This window comes from Mustela lutreola, chromosome 4 (genome assembly GCF_030435805.1).
Source record: "Mustela lutreola isolate mMusLut2 chromosome 4, mMusLut2.pri, whole genome shotgun sequence".
In the NCBI taxonomy this organism is placed as follows: domain Eukaryota; kingdom Metazoa; phylum Chordata; class Mammalia; order Carnivora; family Mustelidae; genus Mustela; species Mustela lutreola.
This window is the reverse complement of record NC_081293.1, coordinates 75,681,540-75,696,886: the sequence shown is the minus strand read 5'-3', so window position 1 is coordinate 75,696,886 and position 15,347 is coordinate 75,681,540. Positions and strand designations below refer to the sequence as shown.

Genomic DNA, 15,347 nt, shown 5'->3' with positions numbered 1-15,347 from the left:
TTCCTCGTTTAGTGCTCTGAAAATATCATGCCAGCTCTTTCTGGCCTGCCAGGTCTCTGTGGATAAGTCAGCTGCCAATCTAATATTTTTACCTTGTATGTTACAGACTTCTTTTCCCGGGCTGCTTTCAGGATTTTCTCTTTGTCATTGAGACTTGTAAATTTTACTATTAGGTGACGGGGTGTGGGCCTATTCTTATTGATTTTGAGGGGCGTTCTCTGAACCTCCTGAATTTTGATGCTCCTTCCCTTTGCCATATTGGGGAAATTCTCCCCAATAATTGTCTCCAGTATACCTTCTGCTCCCCTGTCTCTTTCTTCTTCTTCTGGAATCCCAATTATTCTAATGTTGTTTTATCTTATGGTGTCACTTATCTCTCGAATTCTCCCCTCGTGGTCCAGTAGCTGTTTGTCCCTCTTTTGCTCAGCTTCTTTATTCTCTGTCATTTGGTCTTCTATATCGCTAATTCTTTCTTCTGCCTCATTTATCCTAGCAGTTAGAGCCTCCATTTTTGATTGCACCTCATTAATAGCTTTTTTGATTTCACCTTGGTTAGATTTTAGTTCTTTTATTTCTCCAGAAAGGGCTTTTATATCTCTTGAGAGGGTTTCTCTAATATCTTCCATGCCTTTTTCGAGCCCGGCTAGAACCTTGAGAATTGTCATTCTGAACTCTAGATCTGACATATTACTGATGTCTGTATTGATTAGGTCCCTAGCCTTTGGTACTGCCTCTTGTTCTTTTTTTTTGTGTTGAATTTTTACGTCTTGTCATTTTGTCCAGATAAGAGTAAATGAAGGGGCAAGTAAAATACTAAAAGGGTGGCAACAACCCCAGGAAAATATGCTTTAACCAAATTAGAAGAGATCCAAAATCGTGAGTGGGGAGAAAGGGGATAAAAAGAGGTTCAAAAAGGAAGAAAGAAAAAAAAAAAAAACAAAAAGAAAAGAAAAAAAAAAAGAAAAGAATTTTTTAAAAAAGAAAACACCTAAGAAAAATGTAAAAAAGAAAAAATATATATATTAGATAAACTAGTAAAAAATCGTTAAAAAAGAAAAAGGTAACAGTTCAAAAAAAATTTTACCCGAAGGCGAGAAAAAAAAAAAATGAAAAAGAAAAAATTAAATTAACTGCAAGACTAAAAAAAAATCACAGGAAAAAAGCCATGAGTTCCGTGCTTGGCTTTCTCCTCCTCTGGAATTCTGCTGCTCTCCTTGGTATTGAAACCGCAATCCTTGGTAGGTGAACTTGGTCTCGGCTGGATTTCTTGTTGCTCTTCTGGGGGAGGGGCCTGTTGTAGTGATTCTCAAGTGTCTTTGCCCCAGGCGGAATTGCACCGCCCTTACCTGGGGCCGGGGTGAGTAATCCGATGGGTTTGCTTTCAGGAGCTTTTGTTCCCTGAGCGCTTTCCGTAGAGTTCCCGAGGACAGGAATACAAATGGCGGCCTCCTGGTCTCCGGCCCGGAGGAGCCGAGAGCCCAGGGCCGCACTCCTCAGTGCGCGCTCAGAGAACCGCGCCCAGTTACTCCCGTCTGCCTGACCTCCGGCCGCGCTCCGGGCACACCGAGCCTGCGACCGGTTCAAGGTAACACGGAGCTGTGAGCTTACTGTCGGCTCTGTCTCTGTAGCCGGCTTTCCCGTTCCAATACCCGCAAGCTCTGCGACACTCAGACACCCCCGATCCTTCTGTGACCCTGCGGGACCTGAGGCCACGCTGACCCCACGTGGGCTTCGCCCCGGTTTAGCCTCTGGAGCGATGTCCCTCAGCGGAACAGACTTTTAAAAGTCCTGATTTTGTGCACGGTTGCTCCGCTGCTTGCCGGGAGCCGGCCCCTCCCCCCGGGGTCTATCTTCCCGTAGCTTTGGATTCACTTCTCCGCCCGTCCTACCTTTCAGAAAGTGGTTGTTTTTCTGTTTCCAGAATTGCTGTTCTTCTTCTCTTCGATCTGCCGATGGATTTTCAGGTGTTTGCAATCTTTAGATAAGCTATCTAGCTGATCTCTGGCTAGCTGAAGCAGTCTCAGCTTGCTACTTCTCTGCCATCTTGACTCCTCCCCTCCAAATTAAGATTTTTTTAATTAAAAACAAAACTACAGGCCAATAACTCTGATGAACATAGATGCAAAAATCCTCTACAAAATACTAGCAAACCAAGTCCAACAATCCTTTAAAAAAAAATCATTCACCCTGATCAACCTTTACTCCCAGGTTGCAAGGGTGGTTCAATATTTATAAATCAATCAGTGTGATACATCATATCAGTAAGAGAAAGGAAAAGAAGCTTCAGATTTCAACAGAAAGAGAAAAAGCATCCAATAAAATACAGCAACAATAACCCTCAACAAAGTAGGTTTGGAGGAAACATACCTCAACTATAATAAAGGCCTTATAGAGAAAATCCATTATACTCAATGGGGGGAAAAGAGAGCATTTACCGTGAGGTCAGAAAAAGGACACGGATATCTACTCTAACCATTTTATTCAGCTTAGTACTGGATGTCCTAGCCACAGTCATCAGACAACAAAAAGGAATAAAAGGCAACCAAACTGGTTAAGGAAGAAATCAAAATTTCACTATTTGCGAAGGACATGATATTTTGTGTAGAAAACCCTAAAGACTCCACCAAAAAACTGCTACATCTAAAAATGAATCCAGTAAAGTTTCAGGACATAAAATCAATGTACAAAAATCTTCTGCATTTCGATGCAGTAATAAGGAAGCAATGGAAAGAGAGATTAAGAAAACAATCCCATTTACAACAGTCCCCAAAATAATAAACCAGCTATGAATAAATTTAGCAAAGAGGTGAAAAGACCTGATTGTGAAAACTTAAAATATTGATGAAAGAAGCTGAAGATGACACAAAGAAATGGAAAGACAGTCCATGCTCATGGATTACGAGAACAAATATTGTAAAAATTTCTGTACTACCCAAAGCAAGCTACACATTTAATGCAATCCCTATCAAAATACCAACAGCATTCTTCATAGAACTAGAAAAAAGACATCCTAAACTTTGTATGGAACCACAAAAGACTCTGAAGAGCCAAAGCAATCTTGAAAAAGAAAATCAAAACCGGAGGGAACACTATTGCAGATTTCAAATTATATTATCTGTAGTAATCAAAAAGGTATGGTACTGGCACAAAAATAGACACTTAGGTCAACAGAACAGCATACAAAACACAGAAATAAACCCATGATGCTACTGTCAATCTTTGACAAAGGAGGCAAGAATATTTAATGGGAATAAGTCTCTTCAACAAAGGGTAACTGCATGGCTGCATACAGAAGAATGAAATGGGACTTCTTACACTGCACACAAAAACTCAAAATGGATTAGGGACCTAAATGTGAGACCTGACACCATAAAATTCCTAGAACAGAGCACAGGCAGTAATTTCTCTGATGTTGACCATAACAAGATCTTTCTAGGTATGTCTCCTGAGGCAAGTAAAACAAAAGCAAAATAAGCACTTGTGATTACACTAAAATAAAAAACTTCTGCCCAGCAAAGGAAACCACCAATAAAACTAAAAGACAACCTAACTAACTGGTAGAAGATATTTGCAATGACATATCCAACTAAGGATTATTACCCAAATTATATAAAGAATTTATATAGCTCAGGGTGCCTGGGTAGCTCAGTGCGTTAAAGCCTCTGCTTTCAGCTCAGGTCATGATCCCAGGATCGTGGGATCGAGCCCCGCATTGGGCTCTCTGCTCGTAGGGAGCCTGCTTCCTCCTCTCTCTCTGCCTGCCTCTCTGCCTACTTGGGATCTCTGCCTGTCAAATAAATAAATAAAATCTTAAAAAAAAAAAAGAATTTAATACAGCTCAACACCAAAAAATATCCTAAATAATCCAATTAAAAAATGGGCAGAATATATGAACAGACATTTCTCCAAAGACAATATCTAGATGACCAACAGATACATGAAAAGATGCTCAACATCATGCATCATCAGGGAAATGCAAATCAAAAACAAACTGAACTATCACCTAACATCTGTTAGAATGACTAAACTCAAAAACTCAAGAAACAAGTGCTGGTGAAGATGTAGAGAAAAAGTAACACTCATTTACTGTTGGTGGGAATGCAAACTGGTGCAGTAACTGTGGAAGATAACATACGGGTTCCTTGAAAAATTAAAAACAGAACTACCCTATGATCCAGCAATTATACTACTAGGTATTTACCCAAAGAATACAAAAACACTAATTCAAAGGGATATATACACTCCTCACTCCTATTTTTTTTTCTAAAGATCTTATTTATTTGACAGAGAGAGATCACAAGTAGGCAGAGAGGCAGGCAGAGAGAGAGAGAGGAGGAAGCAGGCTCCCCGCCAAGCAGAGAGCCTGATGCAGGACTCAATCTCAGGACCCTGAGATCATGACCTGAGCTGTAGGCAGAGGCTTAACCCACTGAGCCACCTAGGCACCCTACACTCCTATGTTTATAGTAACATTATTTACAATAGACAACCCATGGAAACAGCCCAAGTGTCGATCAATAGATGAACAGATAAAGAAGATGTGGTGTATACACATACAATGGAATATTACTCAGCCATAAAAAAGAATGAAGTCCTGCCATTTGCAAAACATGGATGGATTTAGAGAGTATAATGCTTAGGAAAACAAGCCAGTTAGAGAATAAGAATTACCACACTATTTCACTCACCCGTGGAATTTAAGAAGCAAAACAAACACAAGAACAAAAAAGAGACAAACCAAAACAAGAAACTCTTAACTCTATAGGGAACAAAGAGATGGATACCAGAGAGGATATAAGGAGGGGGCAATGGCTGAAACTGGGGAAGTGAATTGAGAGTGCACTTATCTTGATCAGCACTGAATAGTATATGGAACTACTGAAGCACCATTTTGTACACATGAAGTGAATGTACACTATAAAACACTTTTTTTTTTTTTTAGCTATATAGCACATTAGTAAGTCATTCAGCAATATATGACTAAGGTCTATAGATTAGAGATTTGTATTATAAAAATGTTAATTTCCTGATTTTGTTAGTTACATTGTAGTTACATAAGAGAATAATCTTGTTTTTAAGGAAACACAAGTAATTAGCAGTATTGTATCCCCTTGTTGGTAATTTACACCCAAATAGTTCAGAAAATAATATATACAAAGAGTAATAAAGCAAACGTGATAAAAATTCAGAGAATCTGAATAAAAATAAATGAGGACTGTTGGTATTATTCTCCCAATTTTTCTGTAGGTATGAAAAGGACATTGGTTAAGGTTTTTTCCCCATTTTTAAGGATAACAAACTAGATTAATTGGTTAGGTAAGAAAAGTAAAAAGTGAAATGAAAACACAGCTTATAATGAACTATTGTTTAAGAAGAATTAACTATGGTATATGTCTAAAACAAAAGTCTAAAATATAAGTATAGATGCTTTTTTTTTAAATGTAACAAAGCCACCAAGTGAAGACCTCATACCAAGCCTGAAATTCCTCTGCTTTACAAAGCACTCTAATTCCCACTCTAAATGTAAAAGTTAAGGTCCACTAACATCACTTTTCTTATGAAATAAAAAGCATATTCAACAAAGCATGAAATAAGAGTTAGCCAATTGTAGATCCAGTCCTAGAACAGGCTGCCCAGGCTTCCACCTGGCTTAGAACCATACTATACTTCCACAACCAATCAATACTACTGGGTACAAGAGCTTCTTCAAACCCATTTTGGTGACAAGTATAAAATAAACCTTCAAGAATGTGGTTAAAAAGAGAGAGGTGACAGCATATGAATTTGAGGACAAGTCTAAATCCATTAATAGTGGCCTAAAATATAAATTCATGCTTATCTAAGAGCCCAAGAGGAAGCAATGTTTTCCTTATTATTATTTTTTTAATTTATTTTACCTCTGGACAGGGCTCCACATGGCAGTCTTTTATTGAACAATGGCCATCTTCTGCCCAGAAAGGACATGGTCGCTTCAGATTGACCTTGAGAGAAAGATTGGATAAACGTTAGCACACATATGGCACAGTTCTTCAACACTCTCTAGGTGTCCCTGTGCTGCACACCACTGATGTGGTGGTGGGAAGAAGAAAAAGTCCTACCCTGTGGCATCTATAGGGTTCAAAATTTGAAACTGCAGTTTTTCAGACACCCAGTTGTAATATTAATTAAAAAAAAATAACTGTTATTAGTCCTCTGACACTTCAAAAAAGAAATAAAGTCCAAGTACACTGCTCACCTGCAGACCCTGGGCAGCATTTTACTCTGATGTCTGTCAGCACCTTACCCGTTAGGGTTCTCCAGAGCGCCCACTCGCTTCAGTGTGCACTGAGCACCCACTGTCTGCACTGTGTAGGGTCTAGGGCAAAGAAGATATATAAAAAAGTACTTCACCCACCTGGAGTCTACTGGAGGGAATAGAAATTATAAATGCCTGTTTAATTACAAATTGTAGTAAGTGCTACAAAGAACATCCAGAGTTTCTTCATGGAAAATAATGGGGTTGGCGGACAGTGACCTTCTTGACTGCTCAGTGTAACTGGGGATTTTGTTTGTTATATCTTATTGTTTACATTTAGGAAGATATGGGATTTTGTATATTAAGTTTATAGCCTGCTATCTTAATGCATTTTTTATCATTTTTGTTCATTATTTAAGTTTTCTAGTATTATTTTGTCATTTATAAATGGAGATAGTTTTACTTATTCTTCAAAAATGTTTATGCCTCTAGTTGCTCTCTCTTGTTTGGTATGCTAATTAATATCTCCAGCAGTAAAGAACAGTGGGTACCCTGTGTCCCTCACCTAAGTGAGAATTCCTCAACTATTTCCCAACAAGCAAGATGGTGGCAATGCTAATGTTAGGATTAAAATGATCATGTTAAGGAAGTATCCATCATTCCTATTAAATTTTTTAAAAATCAGGGATGTGTGTTGAACTGTATTGAGGACCTAAAAGCCTTGTTCCTGCATTCTTAGAATAAGATTAACTTGGTCAGGATATATTTTTCTGTAATATGCTCAAAACTCCACATCATCTTCGATTTCACTTCTACTCTCACAGCATACATTCACCCCATCAGGTAAGTCTGTTGGTGTTACCTCTTATGTACGATCTTCGTTTGCTTACTTTTCACCTCTTCCAACTCTACTGCCCTATTCCAACTCCACTTTCCATCTGATCTCATGCAAAAACCTATATGGTTTCTCTATTTCCTATTGCACACCCTGAGAGTCTGTTTTGTACAAATCTCCCCAAAAGCTCATTACACTTACACTAAAATTCAACATCCTTACATAAGATTTTCTCATCTGGCTCTTACTTTCCAACTCTCCATATCTCACTCACCTTGCTCCAGCCAGGCTGAACTTATTCCTCAAACACGCTCAACCTTTATGCCTGCACTCAAGATGTTTATACCTGTAGCTCTACTCTCCTTCCCTGGAATGTTCTCTCTCCACATCTTGTCATGGCTTTCACGTTATGTAGGTCTTTACTCAAATGCCACAGCATGGATACCTTCCTTTCCTGATCATCTTCTTTAAAAGTAAAGCTACCTAACTTCTCCCACCCCATTAATTTATTCTGTCTCCTACTTTATTCTTCTCCATAGCATTAACCTTAGTAAGCATATGACATTAAATTTCACTGTTTATTGTTTGCCTTCCTAATCTGGATAAAGCTTCATGAAGTCAGAGTCTTTGTGTTATTCACTATTGTATCCACAGCACTTAGAATAGCACCTACCTGCCTGGGTGGCTCAGTCAGCTGAGCATCTGCCTTCAGCTTAGGTCATGATCCCAGGGTCCTGGGATCAAGCTCTGTGTCAGGCTCCCTGCTCAGCAGGGAACCTGCTTCTCCCTCTGCCTGCCACTTCCCCTGCTTGTGCTCTCTTTATCTCTGACATGCAAACAAAATCTTTAAAAATAATAATAATAATAATAGGAAAACTCTTTAAAAAAGAGTGCCTATTGGGCGCCTGGGTGGTTCAGTTGGTTGAATAACTGCCTTCGGCTCAGGTCATGGTCCTAGAGTCCCGGGATCGAGTCCCACATCAGGCTCCCAGCTCCATGGGGAGTCTGCTTCTCCCTCTACCTTCTCGCCTCTCACGTTCTCTCTCACTGTCTCTCTCTCAAATAAATAAATAAGATCTTTAAAAAAAAAAAAAAAAAAGAACACCTACTGCTAAGTTGTTATTCAATAAATATTTGGTGAATAAAGAAATGGGATAGATAGTATAAGAAACTGTAAATACCAACTCAGCAGCCAAATGAGCAGTTGACAGGGGTAGACTGGCTTCCACCTAGATATCCTTGCTCAATCATAAGTATGTTTGCACATGTTTAAAATTATCCTATTCTCTTTGCTTTCTTTTTCTGCCACTAGTGTATGAAAAGTATACTGACGGTGGTTAAATGTCCTTTTTGTTTAATTTGTAGGTTGGTAGAACTAGAGAAAGGAATAATCATCATCAGAATATCCTTGACTTGGAGACAAATGCATTAACTAGATCACTGCATTACCCTCCCTTGGGAAGTAAGTGGATATTTCCAGTACATATGGAATAATTTCATCACACTGATTAGAATGTTTTCTTAGAACACTGTTATGTTTGCCTATCCAACTTCCATTTTTCCTCCTCCTGTAAACCCTAACATTCTGTTGAGAAACAATCACTCCCCCTTATATTTATGTAAATAGGATTGTTAACCAAAGTGTCTTTCCCTCTTTTGGTCAATTAGAAACCTGTGTAAGTGTTTTTCCAGAAACTAGGGAGGAATTTCTTCCAGAAATTTGATATAGAGTGTTGCAAAAACAAGGGAAATGGCTATTGCATTTCTTGCTAGGCACACGACATAATAAAATTTTTTGTCACCTTCAAAAAAAAAGGGCAATGACTAATGGTGCCAAAATTTTGGTGGTGACATAAAAATAATGGCTATTAGTTCCTGCTCTAATTTCTTTTTTTATCCTCAGAAATATTTAAAGACTAAGATAGCTATATAGAATCAGGATAAAAAAGAAAATCATGCTCAATTTTTAAAATAAACTAAAAATGAGTATCAAAGAAATTATAAACCCAATCAAATACTGAGAGCAAGAGCAAAACAAAGCATAACAGCAGCTTTTAAAATACTGTTCTTCGATTTAAAATACTGCTTTTGAATATTGCTTATTGTTGCTACCTTTAAACTAGCAATGGTTATTCTGTAAAGGTCTAGAGCAGAGTGCTCAATTTAAGAATCAGTTCCTCAGTATTACTACAAAGGCTGTTCTGCTTGTGCCCTCAGCCTGGTTCAGCAGCCCTTCCAGTGAGCTCCCCAGGAACCATGTGCTGCTGTGGTACTTACACTGAGAAAAGCACTAACACAGAACAGGGCCCAGCAGCACAACACAGAGCCTGGGAGGGGTCTAGATGGTGGAGCCTAAATTACAGTGAAAGCTGACAGATAAGTAAGTCTGTGGCACTTTCAGCTTCTGTGGAAGTAGTCTCTGTCCCAAAACTGAAAGATGAGGGATTTCCCAAACACAGGAAGAGGGTTCAGGTTCTCAGTGTTCAAAAAGACAATCAGGTTTTACTACATACTTAATATATTCCAGTGATTTAAAAAAAAAAAAAAAAAAACACAGAGTGTTCTGAGAAGTCAAAATGGGTTTTCAAAAGGGTCATAAAAGTCACATCTGTAGAGAGCTATGTAAATATTTTGCTCCTAAAGGAATCAAAAATTATAACTCTACCTTGTAATAAAGGAAGTAGTCTCACTCTTGCAATTTTTTTTTATTTTGGGGAAGATTTTGAAGGTGTTAAAGTTATCAATGCTATCGATGTCGCACAGGCAATCATCCAGGACTCCGGTTACCTGGGGGTGGGGAATATATACATATAAAATTTAAAATATGTAAATTATAGATATTTCAACCTTAGCAAATCTTTACTATTGTATAAAAAGATAGTTTATTCATTTGAGGTAACTAGTCTTTGTTAAGATACGTAACATTAAAGGGGTGCCTTGGTGGCTCAGTTGGTTAAGTCGATTAAGTTGTTTTAAGTTGGTTAAGCCTCTGCCTTCAGTTCTAGTAGAGATCCTAAGGTCCTGGGATCAAGAGCCCTGCTCAATAGGGAGCCTGTTTTTCCCTCTCCCTCTGCCACTTGCCCATTCATTCCTTTCCTCTCTCAAATAAAGTCCTTTAAAAAAAGATACATAACATTAAAACAATCATTTACTTTTTATATGGCCAATTAGGTAAAGAACAACAGAAGGATTAAATAGATATACCTATTCTGAAGAACTAAGCATTAGTGGCTAGAGAAATATATTGAATGTTCCTCCCTTCCCCAAACATACATAAAATACAAATGTAGTAGGAATGCTAAAGCATTTCTTCCAAGACTAACCTAAAAGTCACAGACTATAATAATACTGCTGTAGTAACCCCATCTTATTTTTCTACTGCCATTTATGGAACACTTATGTGATAGGCACAGTGCTAAGAACATTACATGTTATCTCATTTATTCTTTAATATTCTATGAAATAGGTATTATTATCCGCATTTTACACATAAGAAAATTAAGTCTTAGCATAGTTAAAATAATTTTTCCAAAGTAAAAATGAGACTTAGTCCCAAATAATCACACTTAAAAATACATGCTTTATCTACTACTCAAAGTATACATTAACAGAACAGAAAATGATATTTACAAAATGAGTTCAGAATCCAAAATTTCCATAAAACATTCTTCAGCTAAATTTAAAAATGGGACTCACAGACATCCACATATCAGATGAATCTTCAGGGAATCAGGTTGAGTGAAAAAAAGCCAACCTCAAAATGTTACTTATTATGTGATTTCATTTATACAACATTTTTTTTAAGATTTTATTTATTTGACAGAGATAACAAGTAGGCAGAGAGGCAGAGAGAAAGAGAGAGAGGAGGAAGCAGGCTCCTCGCTGAGCAGGAGGAAGACCCTGCTACCAGGACCCCGATACCAGGACCCTGAGATCATGACCTGAACCAAAGGCAGAGGCTTAACCCACTGAGCCACCGAGGCACCCCTACATCATTTTTCAAATGGAGAAAAGTTTGTTGGTTACCAGGGCTTAAGGACTGGAGTAGGGAGAGGAACTGGAGTCAGGGAGAAGGGTAGAAAGGAGGGAGAGTGGTTATAAAAGGGCAAGAAGAGAGGTGCCTGAGTGGCTCAGTCAGTTGAGCTTTTGACTCTTGGTTTCAGCTCAGGTCACAATCTCAGGGTCATGAGACTGAGACTCGCAATGGGCACATGCTCAGTGGGCAGTCTGCTTGAGATTCTTTCTCTCCCTCCTCTGCCCCTCTCCAATCCCTCTCTAAAAAAAATTAAATCATTTTTAAAAGGGCAAGAGGAAGGATCCTTGTGGTAATGAAATCATTCGGCATCTTGACTACGGTGGTGCACACATAAAAGTGGACAGAAAATGTACAGATGCAAGGGAGACTAGGAGGGATCTGAGTAAGATCAGCGGGTGCATCAGTGTCAATGTCCTGGTGATAATACCGCACTGTATGTTTGCCAAATGGTACCAGTGGGTTAAACTAGATACAGTGTAGGTGGCATTTCTTTATATTATTTCTTACAACTGCATGGAACCTGCACTTACCTCGATTAAAATTTTTATAAAAAGGGGGGGGGTACCCAGGTGGTTAAAGATCATTTGTATGATCCATTGGAGGAATCTATGCACAAATGATCAGAAAATGGAAACCAGAAATTCCCAGTTGTTTCTTTCTCATGTTTTCCCTCTGGAAATGCAAATGTGTCCCCAAACTCCCTACAACACAAAGAGTCAGAGGTATATTATCTTTAAAGAGCAAAGGATCATTCACAACAATTTTGGCTCTAGAATTCCAGATGCTTTACTATCCTAGTTACTAAGATCCTGTCACTAACTATTGAATTTTATTCCATTTCTCTAGCTTACTATTTGTAAAACTTCAAATTCTAAGTAATTGTGGAGAGTGGGGGGGTAGAAATACCAACTGACAACTTTCTAGGTTTTAAAAATACTTTATCCAGTGACTGCTCTTTCTTACAAATATTTCAAGGAGAGTAAGTGATGAACTGTGGGGAAAAACTGCTGTCTATAGGTAAAGCTAAGGTTTAAAAACTCACTATTGGCTTTAACAAGAAAGACACTACAGACCTTGCCAAGAGAAGTTTCGGAGGAGCTGGAGTGGGTTGAAGAGAGAACCAGCATGGAAGGAGTAAGGATAATTCCTTTGATGAGTTTTTTTTATAGAGAACAGAAAAATGGAGCAGAGCCAGGAGAGTTGGGCAGGTTGAGAGGGAACTGTAAACTAGAATTAACACCATGTTTTAGAATGCCAGTAACAGTCCGTCAGAGAAGGAAAAACTAATGATCCAGGAGAGAAAGGGAAGAGTTGTTGAGCCATGTGCTTGAAAGAGGGAATGGGACCTAATGCAGACGAGGCAGGGATTGACCTTTGATAAGAGTTCACAGTTCAAAAAAAAAAAAAAAAAAAGTTTACAGTTCATCTATGATATTCCATTGGAAGTCATGACGTGTGGATTCAAAAGCTAATAGGTAAACATGTAAGGATTACGCTGATTACTCCAATTTTGTTAGTGAAATACAAAGATAAGAAAAGGGTAAGTGTTGGAGGATTAAGTAGAAAAAGACATAACATGGTAGCATGATTCAGTAATCCTTTCTTCTGCTGGATATAATCAGCTAGCTAATCCACCCATTGAGTTTTTAATTTCAGCTCTAGAAACTGCAGGTCTTTTTCCATAGTCTATATTTCTAATACCTAATTCATGGTGCCTAGTGTTTGGTGATTTTGCCTATTAGCTGCTTATTCTCCTTGACACTGTATCTTCAAGAATTTTTTACGGCCTGGGTTGAAAATAAATTCTTCCAGAGGAAATGAATATTTGCTTTTACCAGTAAACTAGCCCCACTTCTGGGAGACAGATCCAATAAAACGAGATAATATATACTGAAACACATTGGAGATTAAATACTATCTATAATACGCTCCAATACTGTATTAGAAAATACCACTGGAAACAAAAGCCAAATGTATCCACTTTTGAGGACTGTTTCACAAAACGTTCCTTTGAATATGCACAAATACTTAATTTTTGAACTATATGTATTCATTTGGACATGATAAAATGATACGTATTCATTTGGATATAATAAAAGTAAACGTGCAACTATAAAACAGTAACACATGTAATTACTAGATGACAAAAACCTGAAGTGAAGTTTCCAGATTGATGACAAAGTATACAATTCACATAGGCTATAGAAAGAAAAAAAAAGAGAAAAGTCTCCTTTAAGAAAAATATCTAAATGTATGCCCCAAAACTATCACCGCTAGAAGATAATTTTGCTAAAGACAATTTGGAAAATTTACTTTTTAGAAGATTTCCAATTTCCATTAGTTCAGTGTTTTCTAAGCGGGGCTCACAAGGTAGTTCAGAGGATAACTGCGTTGCAGTTACTTACAAACAAGGCCTGTTTTAAATTGCTGATCGCTGGGTCCCATCCAGAGCCACTAAATCAGCAACAGGTGGCAACGGAGCCAGAGAATCTGCATTTTTAGCACGCTCACCAATAACGCAACCGGAAGTCTGCCCCTTAGATTTTTACCAAATCATTCATTTAAAAAATACCCACACAAATATAATGCTCGTGCTTTCTGGGATTGTGTGCACACACCATAACGCCAGGAGGACAGTGTGTGAACAAAGTCCGAAAAGCATGTTTACACGGTTGCACGCACGGCTTCAGCCGTCCTCAGCCGGGAGCACCAACCGCTTCAAATGCGCATCTCCGCTCGCCGTCGAGCCACCGAGACACCTGCCCTCCCAGCGGCTCCGCCGCCTCGCAGCAGGGGCAACCGGGCACAGCCACACCTGCTGCTGCAGGAAAGCAGCGAACGGGGCTCTCGGGGCAAAGGCTCTGGCTTTCCACACCCTCGACCTCCAGCGCACTCTGTCCTGCAGGTGTCACAGGGCGCCCCTCCGGCCGGCCCACTCTCCCCACGTCACCCGTCACTGACCGGCCGTGTCCGCGAGCTTTCCCCTCGGGACCCCCGGACCCCGCGGACCGGCTCAGCCGGCGAAAACTCCCGCGAGAACGAGGGACGGCAGAGCCGGGGCGCAGCAGGGGGCTCTCCAGCCCGAGAGCTCCAGGTCTCGGGGTCTGGCGTCCCTCCCTGCCCGCGGCACTCCTGAGGGACGCGGGGGAGCCCCCGGTGAGGGGCGGGCTTCCCCGTCCGCGCGTCCCTCCCCACACAGCGGACGGCGTCCCCACTCCCGCCCGGGCTCCAGCACACGCCCCGCCGCCCCACACTCCAGAAGGAAAAGCGGAAAAGCCTCCGGGAACCGTCACCGCCGCCCTCATCCTGCCGCCGCCTCCACGAGAGTCGCCTCCCCGCACTCACGGCGCGCATCTCGCAGGCGCCCCGGGACGCGGCGGTTCGGGTCACGGCCACCCGCCCGCGCGGTCCCCAAAGCCCCTGCGGGTCCGGCCTGGCCCTGCCCGCACCCCCGCGGCGGCCCGCTCGCCGCCAGCGCCCGCGTCCGGCCCCGCGTCCCCCCACCCCCGCCGGCCCTCGGCTCACCTGGGCCTCGACGACGCGAGGGAGGAAGCTCAGGGTGACCAGCAGCTGCACTGCGGCCGCCCCCCGCCCGGCGCCGGCCCGCCGGGGCCCCTGGCTCATGCTGACCTCTTCCCACAGCGCGACCGGCCGGGCCCCTCGGGGCCGGGGAACGGCGGGCGGCCCGGGCGACGACCCAAGGGGACGGCTCCCGGCGGCTGCGAGGCTCCAGGGTCAGAGGTCCGCGCCGGGGTACACCGGCTCCCGGCAGCGGCGAGTGAGGCCGGAGAGCCGGGCGCCCCCACTTCATCTCCCAGACTGCCCCGCCCCCGTCTTCCCCTTCGCCCCGGCCACGCCCCCCTCCGAGCGCAGGGCCTTGTGGGAGTTGTGGTCCCCTCCTGCTGGGGGGCGGGGCCGACGGCGGAGGGAACCCGGGAGCAGCGGCGGCGGCGGCAACTCCGTCTCCCCCACGGCGGCCAATGGGGCCGAACCACGCGAGCCTCCAAAACAAGAGGCGCTGCGGGCGGGGCTCCGCTTCCTGCGGCCGGGCGCCGCGCCGCCTCCTCTCCCCCGCGGTGGCTCCTGGAGTCCCGTCCAGCGGTCAGGCCTGGGTGGCCGGTCCCCGACGCCGCACAGCCGGGGTACTCGGGACGCGCCCCGGGGGGCCTTCGACTGCGAGCCGGGGCGCGCTCTGCGTCTCCTGCGGCGGCCCCGGCCTCCGGCGCCCGGCGGGGCCCCGC

The 15,347-nt window shown here is 42.1% G+C and overlaps 1 protein-coding gene across 6 annotated transcripts in view; it reads right to left on the bottom strand.

Moving 5' to 3' along the window:
• The window catches only part of LOC131828992 (ERO1-like protein beta), a 50,770-nt gene extending 35,908 nt beyond the window's left edge, over window positions 1-14,862 (bottom strand). Inside the window, exons 1-4 of one of the 6 annotated variants that reach the window (XM_059170302.1) lie at window positions 14,632-14,862; window positions 13,258-13,305; window positions 11,637-11,807; window positions 5,898-5,981 (exon numbers count right to left, since the gene is read on the bottom strand). In XM_059170302.1, coding sequence (XP_059026285.1) covers window positions 5,898-5,981; window positions 11,637-11,690 — 138 coding nt within the window. In that variant the 5' untranslated portion in view covers window positions 11,691-11,807; window positions 13,258-13,305; window positions 14,632-14,862. The other 5 variants (XM_059170301.1, XM_059170303.1, XM_059170304.1 and 2 more) reach the window with 5 other exon arrangements.
• Between the last annotated feature and the right edge of the window lie 485 nt (window positions 14,863-15,347).